The 13,164-nt window shown below is 47.6% G+C and overlaps 2 protein-coding genes across 2 annotated transcripts in view; one reads left to right on the top strand and one right to left on the bottom strand.

Annotated features, from left to right (window-relative positions):
• LOC306831845 (uncharacterized protein) overlaps positions 1–4,719 on the top strand; it is a gene marked incomplete at its 5' end in the record, with an annotated part of 6,307 nt that extends 1,588 nt beyond the window's left edge. The window contains 6 exons of the mRNA XM_079356091.1: positions 9–89; positions 162–214; positions 1,283–1,407; positions 1,494–1,601; positions 1,719–1,928; positions 2,163–4,719. Coding sequence (XP_079212217.1) covers positions 9–89; positions 162–214; positions 1,283–1,407; positions 1,494–1,601; positions 1,719–1,928; positions 2,163–2,474 — 889 coding nt within the window. The 3' untranslated portion in view covers positions 2,475–4,719. The remainder of the gene's footprint in view (positions 1–8; positions 90–161; positions 215–1,282; positions 1,408–1,493; positions 1,602–1,718; positions 1,929–2,162) is intronic.
• A 3,708-nt stretch (positions 4,720–8,427) lies between these two features.
• On the bottom strand, positions 8,428–13,155 carry LOC306832129 (P2Y purinoceptor 3; the record flags this gene model as incomplete). Its single annotated transcript, XM_079356568.1, has 4 exons — positions 13,018–13,155; positions 12,362–12,493; positions 10,301–10,924; positions 8,428–9,337 (listed from the first exon to the last, which is right to left on the bottom strand). Exons 3-4 carry the CDS (start codon positions 10,780–10,782, stop codon positions 8,428–8,430), a joined length of 1,392 nt encoding a protein of 463 aa, XP_079212694.1. The 5' UTR covers positions 10,783–10,924; positions 12,362–12,493; positions 13,018–13,155.
• Between the last annotated feature and the right edge of the window lie 9 nt (positions 13,156–13,164).

The raw sequence follows: 13,164 nt of genomic DNA, 5'->3' as shown, positions 1-13,164 counted from the left end.
GGGACGAGGACGACGTGGGAGGTGACATCATGTGACTCGTCAGGCTGTCAGAAAACAGAGACCTTCGACTCTGTGTTTGTCTGCTCGGGGTGAGACAGTCGCTTTAAGTCCCTCCATCTTTCACCATGTGTCAGTCAGTCATTCCTTTGTTTGTTTTTCAGGCACTACTCCGACCCGAACATCCCAGACATCCCAGGCATCGAGAACTTTAAAGGTACACTTCCTGAAACCTCGAACCTGAACAGACTGTGACGTCTGCAGCAGCAAACAGGCTGTATGAGAGGTAACTCTAAAGACTGCTCTCTCTCTCGCCCTCTCTCTCTCTCTCTCTCGCCCTCTTTCTCTCTGTCTCTCTCTCTCTGTCTCTCTCTCGCTCTCTCTCTCTCTCTCGCCCTCTCTCTCTCTCTGTCTCTCTCTCTCTCTCCCTCTCTCTCTCTGTCTCTCTCTCTGTCTCTCTCTCTCTCTGTCTCTCTCTCTGTCTCTCTCTCGCTCTCTCTTTCTCTCTCGCTCTCTCTCTCTCTCTCTCTCTCTCTCTCTCGTTCTCTCTCTCTCTCTCTCTCGCCCTCTCTCTCTCTCGCTCTCGTTCTCTCTCTCTCTCTCTCTCTCGCCCTTTCTCTCTCGCTCTCTCTCTCGCGCTCTCGCTCTCTCTTTCTCTCTTTCTCTCTCTCTCTCGCCCTTTCTCTCTCGCTCTCTCTCTCGCCCTCTCGCTCTCGTTCTCTCTCTCTCGCTCTCTCTCTCTCTCGCTCTCTTTCTCTCTCTCTCTCTCGCCCTCACTCTCTCTCTCTCTCTCGCTCTCTCTCTCGCCCTCTCGCTGTCGTTCTCTCTCTCTCTCTCTCTCTCTCGCTCTCTTTCTCTCTCTCTCTCTCTCTCTCGCCCTCACTCTCTCTCTCTCTCTGTCTCTCTCTCGCTCTCTTTCTCTCTCTCTCTGTCTCTCTCTCTCTCCCTCTCTCTCTCTCTCTCTCTCTCTCTCTCGCCCTCACTCTCTCTCTCTGTCTCTCTCTCTCGCCCTCTCTCTCTCGCTCTCTTTCTTTCTCTCTCTCTCTCTCTCTCTCTCTCTCTCTCTCTCTCTGTCTCTCTCTCTCTCTCTCTCGCCCTCTCTCTCTCGCCCTCACTCTCTCTCTCTCGCCCTCTCTCTCTCTCTCTCTCTCTCGCTCTCTTTCTCTCTCTCTCTGTCTCTCTCTCTCTCTCTCTCTCTCTCTCGCCCTCACTCTCTCTCTCTCTCTCTCTCTCTCTCTCTCTCTCGCCCTCTCTCTCTCGCCCTCTCTCTCTCTCTCTCTCTCAGGAGAGGTGCTGCACAGTCACTCGTACAGGTATCCGGAGCGGTTCTCTGCTCGCTCTGTGGTGGTTCTGGGAGCTAAAGCTTCAGGATTGGACATTTCTCTTGAGCTGTGTAAAGTTGGATCTCAGGTAAGAAACTCTGTCAGAAGACAGGTGTCTGCAGCTCCGTCTCATATTTACTTGAAACATTTCTAAACCGCCGTCTCTCCTTCCAGGTGACGCTGAGTCATGGCCAGGCTCCTCTCACTCTTCCTCTTCCTCCGGGGATACGACAGGCCAGTCCAGTGGCTTCAGTGGACGAGAGCGGCTGCGTTTGCTTTCAGGTCACTAAAGACTGACACTTCACCTCCCCGTTACTCTATGATGACGGTCTGATGATGAGATATTTACATTATTAAAGAAAAACTGTGTGATCAACACGTCCACGCTTTGTGTTGCAGGACGGCTCAGTGAGCGCCGCTGACGCACTGATCTTCTGCACCGGATACAACTTCAGGTACCCGTTCCTGGACGCGGCTCAGCTGGGTCTGCAGATCCAGGACCATGTGGTGTCTCCACTTTATCGCTTCCTGATGCCCCCCGCCTTCCCCTCACTCTTCTTCATCGGCATCTGCAAAATCATCTGCCCCTTTCCCAACTTCAACTGTCAGGTGAGCTCACCTGAGCACGGGAGGTCATTTCAACTCTGCGGACGAGCACGGAGCCTGACGTGCTAATGTGGGCGGGGCTAACGGTTAGCGAGGGAGGGGTTCATGTGTCTGAGCCTCTGAAACATAAACGCATGTGAACACAGAGCTGACAACAACAAACAGACGGACTCTTTTTAGATGAATATTCTGTCATGAGATCAAATGAAGCTTTCATAGTGAATCTGATCCGTGCAGGTCCAGTTCGCTCTCGCCGTTCTGGACGGCTCCGTCACTTTGCCGCCTCGGGTCCAGATGGAGGACGAGGTCCAACGGGAGCATCAGCAGAAGAGAGAGCGTGGAGTGGCAGAGCGCCACCTGATGATGATGCAGCAGGATCAGTGGGAGTACTGCAACACGCTGGCTCGCATCGCACGCTTCCCGCCGCTGCCCCCGACCGTCCGCAGCCTGTACGAGGAGGCGTGGAGACAACGACAGATCCATCCGGAAAACTACAGAAGACTCAACTACAGGCTGGTCAGCGACGCAGAGTGGGAGCTGATGGAGTGAATGACCACACGGTAACAGATACCCTCACTATATAGGGTAGATAGATTCACCTCACCTTTTTTAAAAGTCTTTTAAAGTTAAAGTTGCCTTTTCAAAACTCCTCAACAACAGTCGGAGACGGACTCCATCTTAAACTATGAGGACAATCACTTCCTGTTTCAAAGCCACGCTGGAGACTGCATGAAGAAGCTGCTCGGTTCGCCTGCTGCTCTGGATCTTTGCGATAGATATCTTCAGGTGTTCTTCAGAGGTAAACTCTGAGTTTAATGATCCCCTGAAATGAAGTTTGAATTATTTAATTCTGTTGCCATGACAACATCAAAGTGCAAATCCAAAACACGAAAGAAAGAAAAGAAAAGAAACACGACCACGTGGAAGGAAAACGCAACACTGGGATGAGAATCTGCAGCCTTCAACGTCTGTTGTGTTGGTTGCCTTTGTGTCGTGGCGTTAGCGTTTTTTGTCGTAGCGTTAGCGTTTGTGTCATGGCGTTAGCGTTTGTGTCATGGCGTTAGCGTTTGCGTGGTGGCGTTAGCGTTTGTGTCGTGGCGTTAGCGTTTGCGTGGTGGCGTTAGCGTTTGTGTCGTGGCGTTAGCGTTTGTGTGTTGGCGTTAGCGTTTGTGTAATGGCGTTAGCGTTTGTGTGGTGGCGTTAGCGTTTGTGTCATGCCGTTAGCGTTTGTGTCATGGCGTTAGTATTTTTGTCGTGGCGTTAGCGTTTGTGTGTTGGCGTTAGCGTTTGTGTCGTGGCGTTAGCGTTTGCGTGGTGGCGTTAGCGTTTGTGTCGTGGCGTTAGCGTTTGTGTCATGGCATTAGCTTTTGTGTCATGGCGTTAGCGTTTGTGTCATGGCGTTAGCGTTTGTGTCATGGCGTTAGTGTTTGTGTGGTGGCTTTAGCGTTTGTGTGTTGGCGTTAGCGTTTGTGTCGTGGCGTTAGCGTTTGCGTAGTGGTGTTAGCGTTTTTTGTCGTGGCGTTAGCGTTTGTGTCATGGCGTTAGTGTTTGTGTGGTGGCGTTAGCGTTTGTGTCATGCCATTAGCGTTTGTGTCATGGCGTTAGCGTTTGTGTGGTGGCGTTAGCGTTTGTGTCATGCCGTTAGCGTTTGTGTGGTGGCGTTAGCGTTTGTGTCATGCCATTAGCGTTTGTGTCATGGCGTTAGCGTTTGTGTGGTGGCGTTAGCGTTTGTGTCATGCCGTTAGCGTTTGTGTCATTCCGTTAGCGTTTGTGTCATGCCGTTAGCGTTTGTGTGGTGGCGTTAGCGTTTGTGTGGTGGCGTTTTGTTTTGGTGTTATTCGTCATATTTAAAAGTTGCTGTGTACACTCGAGGCAGCGACATGCAGTCTCTCATCCCTCCAACCGCTCGAAATACTTCAAAACAATAAATAAAAAGAAAGCGACGGGAGCCACACAGACGCTGAGCGCTGCTGGTGATCACCTGCGGGTGAACGCGGTCCTCGCCGCGGTCGGTTCACTGATGCGTTTTGCTAAAGGCAGGTGGGTGGAGTCCTGCAGGATGTGTAATGCTCTCCTCCTCCAGCAGGTGGAGTAAATGTCCTGTACCTGTGGCAGCAGCGTTCTTCACTCTGTTTATGGTCAGGTGCTTTCATCTTGCCAAACCAGGACGCTACCTGTTAGCGTGCTTCCAATCGACACACTGATCATGAACTGATGAGAGTTCTGCTTCTTCACATGCGGCTCCTCTCAAAGACCAGGGGTGCCTTCACTTTGTCCCTACCGTCTCCTTTCACGAGTGGCGGCCATGATAAGAGCTGTTTGAATTCTCTAAAAGTGAAGGAAAGGAGGCTCAATGCTTCCTTTAGGAAACACTGGAGCATCCTTTACCAAAGGAGTCCGTGCATGGCGTGGGTTCCCTCCGGCTTCAGTCCAAACACATGCTGCTTACCTGCTGACTCTGTGGCTGGTTGTCTCTCTACATGTCAGCCCTGTGATTGGCTGCTGATCAGTCCAGGGTGTAACCCCGCCTCATGGCTGCGAATGTTGCGTTAAATGGTGTTTAACATATTTGAACATTTATTGTGCTGTGCCTTCAAGAAGCTTCACCAAAGAATGTCTATTAGAAGATGACGCGTTCCTTAAACCTGCATTAATACTAAATGCCAGCAGGGGGCGCCACATGTCTGAGTGTGTAGATGTTCCTTCTTGTCAGTTGATTTAATCCCTCAGTAAACATTTTATTATTTCCCTTTTCTTGCAATTTCTGTCAATAAATCAACAATAACTGACTGAATATTGGTTGTCAAAAAAATTGTATTTCTGTTTCCATGGTGACCAAATAGGTCTTGATCAGTTGCTTCATGTTGAAGTTTAACACTCTGCTATCATAACGACCTTAAAGGTGTCGACGACACAAAGGAAACTCCACAACGAATCGACTTCCTCTCAATACGTCACTTTAAAGCTGGAGTCAGTAGCAATGCAAGACAATCATTTAGCACGCTAGCAGAAGCTAACCGCCGGTGTCTCAAACCAGAAGCAGACCAACTCCACGTCCACGGGCGACTAATCGAGACAGTTACAGCGTGCAGCCGGGACTTTGATTAGGATCAGACGTTTGAAGTTTCAGAGTAAAGAAGTAATTATCAATATGTTATGAAAATGTGTTTTTGCTTTTTTAAGATGATGAATGTCAGAATCAACATGATTTTTCCGGTGTGATCAGCAGCATCAGAGGCTCAGCAGTGACACAAGCACTCAGCTGATTCATCATTTCTGAGAGAGACGGCACGTTAACCATGAACGAGGCCGGAGACAACACAGCGGATGTTTACGTCAAACTTTTTAATACAGACGCTCCAGAAAAGGTCAAAACACACAAGTTAAAGATAAGGTGTGACATCACAGACTGACCTGAGCTCAAAAACAACAACAACAACAACAACACCACGTGAAGCGCGAGCGTGCAGAGTGTTAGTCTGTGCAGGAAGAATACATTCAGACAGCAGCAGGCGTCTTAAAGACGCAGTGTCACAGCTTCTGATTATCACTTATTGGTTACATTTTCCAGGACTGATTAAGTGATGGTTCTTTTTTAATAACATGACAAAAAACACAAAGTTAGGCAGAATGAGTCTTTAACCTGAGGCCTCTGAGGGGAGAACATTTCACCTGTTTACTATTTCTAGAATGATTATTTCTAAATAATCATTTACGCCCTTATTAGGCTTACGTTTCACAAATCAAATGCTTCCAGTTGTGAATAAAATAAGATCTCAATAAGTTCTTGTCACAAAGATTGATCAGGTATTGCAAAAATGATAATGATACTTTTTTATAGCATGTTAAAGGAGCAGTCTGTAGCTCTGCCCCCTAGTGTTTAAAATGAGTACTGTAGTCTAAACTCTAATCATCACAGAGAGCTGCCTCCCCCCCTCCTCTCACACAGGTCAGCATGTAGCTTCAGTGTTTGGCCAGCTATGCATGTGGTGGACACTGTAGCTTCAGTATTTAGCCAGCTCTGCATGTGGTGCACACTGTAGCTTCAGTGTTTAGCCAGCTCTGCATGTGGTGGACACTGTAGCTTCAGTGTTTAGCTAGCTCTGCATGTGGTGGACACTGTAGCTTCAGTGTTTAGCCAGCTCTGCATGTAGAGACATTGTAGCTTCAGTGTTTAGCCAGCTCTGCATGTGGTGGACACTGTAGCTTCAGTGTTTAGCCAGCTCTGCATGTGGTGGACACTGTAGCTTCAGTGTTTAGCCAGCCCTGCATGTGGTGGACACTGTAGCTTCAGTGTTTAGCCAGCTCTGCATGTGGTGGACACTGTAGCTTCAGTGTTTAGCCAGCTCTGCATGTGGTGGACACTGTAGCTTCAGTGTTTAGCCAGCTCTGCATGCGGTGGACACTGTAGCTTCAGTGTTTAGCCAGCTCTGCATGTGGTGGACACTGTAGCTTCAGTGTTTAGCCAGCTCTGCATGTGGTGGACACTGTAGCTTCAGTGTTTAGCCAGCTCTGCATGTGGTGGACACTGTAGCTTCAGTGTTTAGCCAGCTCTGCATGTGGTGGACACTGTAGCTTCAGTGTTTAGCCAGCTCTGCATGGGTCTGTAAAGCTTTCTGCGTTCTAACCTCTCTCCATGTTTCATCTCCAACATTGATCCTAGTTTGAGCAGCTTTCTGCTGCTGGAGCTTATTAGAAACATGCAGAGGCTTTTTAGCTCGGGTACAATCACTTCTATCTGAAGCAGTTCCACTGCCCGCTTCCATCGCTGCAACACCTGTTCACCTGATAACTGCTCTCATATCTGGCAAACCCAGGGGCGTCCAAAACGGCCGTTTGGGCTGCTATCATAACAACTCTTTTCCAAATGCTCATTTTTAAACTTTAGAAATGTGAATAGAAATCGGTCTATCACAAAAAAAAGATTCAACACAGTGAAAATCTAAGTCCTCAGATCTGTGTGAAACCTTCATCACATTAATAAAAGACATTAACAGATTACATCATCTTAAACATTAATACAGCAGATATCTAATGTATCGTAACTAAATATATCGTTGAGTAATGAACTTTAAACACATTGAAGTCAAACTCGCTCTGCAGTCGTTGTTCTCAGCTCTGTGTTCACACGGACCGGATGTCGTTTCACTTAGAGGCTCCAACATGTTTGTTTTTTTACCTGAACCCCTCCCTCTGTGTTTAGGCTGATTTATACCTGACATTGTCAAAGCCTATGTAGTTGTGTTCATACTGGTTTGTAGGTGTGTCTGCGCAGCTCTTCTAGCTGTGATTTCTATGCCTGTTATTTCGCCTCTGTTTCTGTTTCTGCCTCGCTCTCTGCTACTTTGTGTTCAGGAAACCTCTGCGACTGAAACAGGGCCGGACTATGTTGACGTTCGAGCTGATAAATTTTAAGCAGCAGTTGATTTAACTACAATTATTGCAAAGCAGAAAAGAGAGGAGACTCTGGAGGAGATCTACTGTCACTGAATCAGTCGAGGACGTCAGGAGAATTTCTTTTTTCTTTTCCAGCCTCTGAGACATAAACGAGGAAATGCACTTTAAATTGATTTGATGTCCTAATCTGCCCAAAGTACACACAATAAACCTGAGGCCAATACGATGCTACCCAGCGGTCCAATCACAGGGCTGGTGTGTGTAATTTCAACGCTTAGTTACATTTTTGAGGAGGTACACTTAAGGTTAAGTAAAGGTACAGGGCTTTAGCCCAGCCAACGCAGGGCGAAGAGAGTTAGCTCCGCCCACTCAGGGAAGCTGTTTGTAGCAGAACCAAAAGTCTTAGTTTGGTCCGAAATACTCCAAAGAACTTGATCTGCATATCAGAATAGAGATAAGTCCAACAAACAGCTGCACGGAGAGTAAACACTGCGGGAGAGGTGGCGGAGGAGGAGATATCGTTTAAACACTCAAAATCAATCTTTGTCTCAAGACTGGTGTCAAGACCACTTTTTGAAGGTCTCTTCTCTGGATCCAAAGCATTTTCACTCTGCCTGGTTTTAGTGTCGATCCCTAACAGTCGTGTCTCGGCTTCGGGGCAGTCTGGTCTCGGTTTGTGTAGGTTTGACGCTCAACACTCGGAGGGGAGGCAGTGCGCTTTGTTCTGGTTGACAGACTGGGTCTAAAGTGCAACATCTACCTTCACATCCTAAATATGTGTTCATCATATTTGAGCATTAACCAGAGCTCTTGCTCATAAACAAGTCTAGTCCTCTTCTTCCAGATTTCATGGCACTGATCGGAGAATTAGCTCCAACTGCAGTTCATCATAAATCCCAACATGCTCAAAAATGTGGTGAATGAAAATGTGCATTAAAATGGGTTTTCTTTTTAAAATGTTTTTTTTTTTTATTTTGATTGCTATTATCTGAACTGAGACATTATACACAATCATAGTTTAAATTATTAAAAACCATCTCCAACACGACTGAGATACCTTCAGTTAAAGTGCTGGATTTATTACAAGTTCTAACGTGTAAAACTCTTAGATGACCCTTGAAGACTTGGACTCATTTTCCATTTGGACCTCCCTGTTAACCTTCTCGCCCACTTCCTGGTCCTCCTCGCCCACTCCCTCTTTTTTCATGATCTTTAGAGGCCACCAAAGAGAGCCGTTCCGGCGGTCTCTTCGCACTTTATGTTCTTTGGGCCAGCAGCAGGGGGCGCCCTTATCCCCCGTCAGGAAGTAAAGGAGTGCATTGAGCCAGGCGTTGCAGGAGGCCAGCGGCCGGGTGACCTTGTAGCAGATAGAGACAGTCTTCATGGCGTTGCAGCCACCCAACTGTCCCCGCCGCAGCAACAGGAAGAGCGTCCGGGTAACATGAAACGGCAGGAAGCACAGGGCAAACAGCAGCGTGATGGTTAAGATGGTTTTGATGGATTTCCGTCGTCGTCTGATGTAGTGTGAGTACTGTGATCCAGAGATGGAGACCGAGGTTCTTTCTCGGTCTCTGACTCCCTCAATGGCCCAATCCCCTACTGGACCGTCCTCCCCGCCCTCTATGGAACTGGGAGGGGAACGCAGCGTCTGAAAGATCGTCCTGACCACCTGAGAGTAGCACCAGGCGATGATCACAAAGGGCACAAAGAAGCCCAGCAGGTGGAGGACAATGCCGTACGGGACGTAGTCGGCAAACTCCTTATCGATGGCGTCATCCCAGCAGTTCATGTATCCCTCGTTATCCTCAAACTGAGGTCCACTACCGTTTCCGCCTCCACTCGCACCTTCATGGCCGACAGCTCCTCCTCCTCGATGAACGTACCCCGTCTGAGCAAACCTGAAGATGGGGCAAGTGAGGATGAAGACCACCACCCACACCAACGCACAGGTCCCCTTCACCACCCGCTTGCTCTCCAGAGTGATGGTCCTCATGGGATGGCAGATTCCCAGGTACCTGTGGACAGACATGTGGGGTGACTTAGAACAACGCTTTAATCTCAGTCTTGTGATTGGTTCAGATAGAATAAGCAACCAATCCGATACGTCCAGGGTACGGCTTGGGGAGATTAGTGTCTGAACATTTTTGACTTTAGACTTTAAGTGCATCCTTTAGTCCGATGGGATGTTTGTGCATAATTTAAAGACAAAAATATTTGAGGAATGGAAATATTTACCAATTGACTGTTTGACCAATGACTTGACAAAGTAAAGCCTGTGTCCAGGAGGATTTTAGTGAACTCTCATTTTGTTGATTCGACTGGGAAATCAGTCACGAGGAACATGGTACAGAGTACAAGTCTGCACCCACAGGCTAGCTGAGACTGGCTTAAAAAGCCCAGGATCTAAAGATGCTAATTTCACAGCAGATATAAGCTTCAAACATGTTTACAGCAACTCAGCTAACTGGTCAAACTCATGAGATGATCTTACAGGTTCCAAACATTTTACCAGTAGCTGATGGTCAGGAGAATCAGCTCTCTTGTTAATGAGCATGCGGTGTAGTGCTTCTTTTGTCCGGTCAAAGTTCAAAGGGAGGTCAGGTAAAAAATTGACATGCAGGACAGTACCTGTGCAGCAGTCTTACTCAGAGAACAGCGAGGTGTGATTCTATTTATCTTCTGACAAGATCAGAGCTCTGGTGAGATAGGAATTCAAAATCTACTTTTGTATTGTACCTTTAATTCTGTAGACGAGCTGTCTTAAGTACTGGAAGGTTAAAGGGACTCTCCCGGGTGGAACGCAATGCTTACCAAAAGGTTGATGCACCAAACAGAGTTAGCCTTACCAAACAGACCAAAGAAGGCAAAACCAAGCAACATCTTATTAGCAAAGGTCCCACGACTGACCCCAGTGTTTACTTCAGTAGGAACAGTTAGAAGTGCCACTAAGGACAACGCTTGCCTCCAGGGCGTCCTACCTGTGCACTGAGATGCAGGTGAGGAAGAAGATGGAGCAGTAGAGGTTGAAGTAGAACAGGAAGCGAACAAGGCGGCACATGAAGTCCCCAAACACCCAGCGGTCCCTTAGCATGTAGCTCGCCACCAGGAAGGGCAGTGACAGACCGTACATGAGGTCAGTGGTGGCCAGATTAACCATGTAGATGAGCGAGGTGTTCCAGCGTCGTCCCCCGCCACCGCTACCCATGACGCTGCAGCAGCCGCCGCCATGGTGGCGACAGGAGCGCAGCAGCACCACCGAGTTGAGGGTGAGACTGAAGAGGAAGGTCAGCGAGTAACAGACCGGCAGGAAGACGTACTTGTAGGATTCGTCAATGCTGCAGGATGCAGGAGGTTGAGAGGAGGTGGGGATGATGCCAGAGGTGTTAGGATGGTTGCTCACCCCTGCCGCTGCATTCAAACCGATGTGTGGGGTGACACTGGAGGCTTGGCTCAGTCCCATGATGGAGGTTATTGCTGGCAGGGCTGGATCGGTTCAGGTTCCTCTGGCGTCATCTCAGCTTCTCCAGCAGATTCAAGTCTTCATACTCTTTCACTCTCTCTCTCTGCCGCCGTCTGACACATATCTCTGGTTTATTGAAGGACTGCAACAAAGAGGGGAGAGTCATTAGTTCAGAAAAGCTTGTTCACCATGTACTGCCGGTGTTTTGCTGATGAGGACTTTGTTTCGCACAATTAGCCCTTCAATCATTAACACAAGCCTTCCGGAAACACCTCTTCATTCATGCAACCTTCCTCACTGGGCGTCAGTTCGAAGGCACGTTCCTGATGTCCTACTTTAGGGTTTAATGTAACATAGATTACAGTCTCAACCCGCTCAAGGTAACATTTGTTATGAATTGCCGCTTTACAAAAAAAGATTGATTTCCGAATAGAATACACTTTTGTTGTTGTTGAAGCAGCTAAATGTTTCACTACCTTGTTTAAAACAACGCAATCTCCATTATGTCATTGAGTGACAGCGTCGAAAAGAAATACAGCTTTAAACCAACTACAGCTCTTCATTCGTATCAATAACCAAGAGAGAGAGAGAGAGAGAGAGAGACCTGTGTCGCAACTGAACAAATGCGTTGGTAATGTGGGTAACCTGAGTGTCTACTGATCCACAACATGTGAAATAAATCCATCCTGTCCTTTGTTTGTGGTCTGCAGAAGTCTGACAACACAGAAATGGCGCCGTTTCAAATGTGCTCTGGTAAAAAAACAAGTGTCCTCGCTCCTCTTCATCATGTGTGTGAAGTGTGTTGTTGTAAATCCACTCTGATCCTGTATTTGATCATGTCTATAAACCCCTCTATTTCAGCCCTGCTCAGAACAGGCTGTTTCTGTGTCTGTAGCTTTAAATATGTAAATGAGCTGTGTCTGACCACGCCCCCTCTCTGGAAGGGCTCGGGTGTACTCGCTGCTTTCTGGCTCCATGTCCTATTGTTTACGGTGAGAAGGCAGACTCAGAGGGCAGAACAAACACCTAGCTGTGGGAGTGTCACCCACCTGGGGGAGGGGCTACTGCCCTTTGTGATGTCATGAAGGGGAGGGGCTACTGCCATTTGTGATGTCATAAAGGATGACAGGATCGTTCACTGACCACTGACTGTTATAAGGTCAAACATCCGACGCCTTCCGCCTGTCCCACAGGCTCATTATAAGTGTTGATCGTGCGTTGAGGCCGGAGCATCAATCCTCAGGACCCGTCCCGTTACATCTGTCTGACTCTGTCGAGTCAAAAACCACCGTTGATGTTGGGGCAGGTCTGTGATCAGGTCACCTCGTCTACCTGCTGATCTTTGTTTCACTGTACAGATTGTTGTTCCGGGTCAGAGCAGGATTTTAAAACGCTGCTCCATCAAGTTTCTTCCTGTTTTTATGACAAGTTTGTCGTTTTAGTAAAAAGATCTTTGTGACGTTAAAAACCTGCTTCAATCAAGAGAAACCGTTCTAACAGCCAATCAGACGGTAGAGTCTTCTCTAAACCAGAGGCAGTTTGTCCGACGTTAAAGAGGTTAAAGGAGTTCTGTTTTTACCTGCAGTCCTCTCGCTCGCTCGCTCGCTCGCTCGCTCTCTCTCTCGCCTTGTCGGGTTTCTCGGCGGATCCAGAAGAGTCTGTTTCGGGGCTGAAGGGTCTCTCGGGGTTTCTCCTCTGACCTTCAGTTTGTCTGTAAATAATTGATCAGGGTTCATTCAGACAGAACTGCAGGAATGAAACCCAATACAGGGACTGCAGAGGAGGAGGAGGAGGTGCTCCCAGTACAGCTCTGAACTGGTTTACATACAACAGACTGGCTCACACTGGAACCGAGATGAAAAGCTTTAATCACATATCTTTTCGTATACGTTTCAATCTTGCACAAAATGTTGAATTTCCATCTATTCTCAGACCGACTGCTATGTTGATAAAAAATTGGCAACGATGCAAAATACCTTCGTGCTAATTCCTGTGTGTCGGGCACGCGGTCTCTCAGAATAATAACTTCACCGTTAGATAACACAAACAAGGATCTTCATAGAGCTCGAATTCAACAAGAATCTAAAGAAATCCTTTTTAAGTTGCTGCTCTGTAAATAACATTAGATTTAGTAGCTGCTTCCCGAGAACATCTGAAGGATATACTATTATCTTTGAATCTACAGATCTCATCAATAACTGCTGGATCTGTGGACAAAGATCAAACATCACTCACCTTTCCCTCCAGCGGCTGAAGATTCACTCACGTCCTCCTCCTCCTCCTCACTCTGCCTCTTTTTCTGAGGAAAGCAAAGTAAATCAGCCCCTCCTCTTCCTCGGCTCGTCTCCTTTCATCATCATCATCATCTCAGACTCATGTTGA

The sequence above is a fragment of the Symphodus melops genome (genome assembly GCF_947650265.1).
Source record: "Symphodus melops genome assembly, chromosome: 11".
NCBI lineage: Eukaryota > Metazoa > Chordata > Actinopteri > Labriformes > Labridae > Symphodus > Symphodus melops.
Note: the sequence above shows the minus strand (reverse complement) of the source record. Positions and strands in the feature narration are given on the sequence as shown.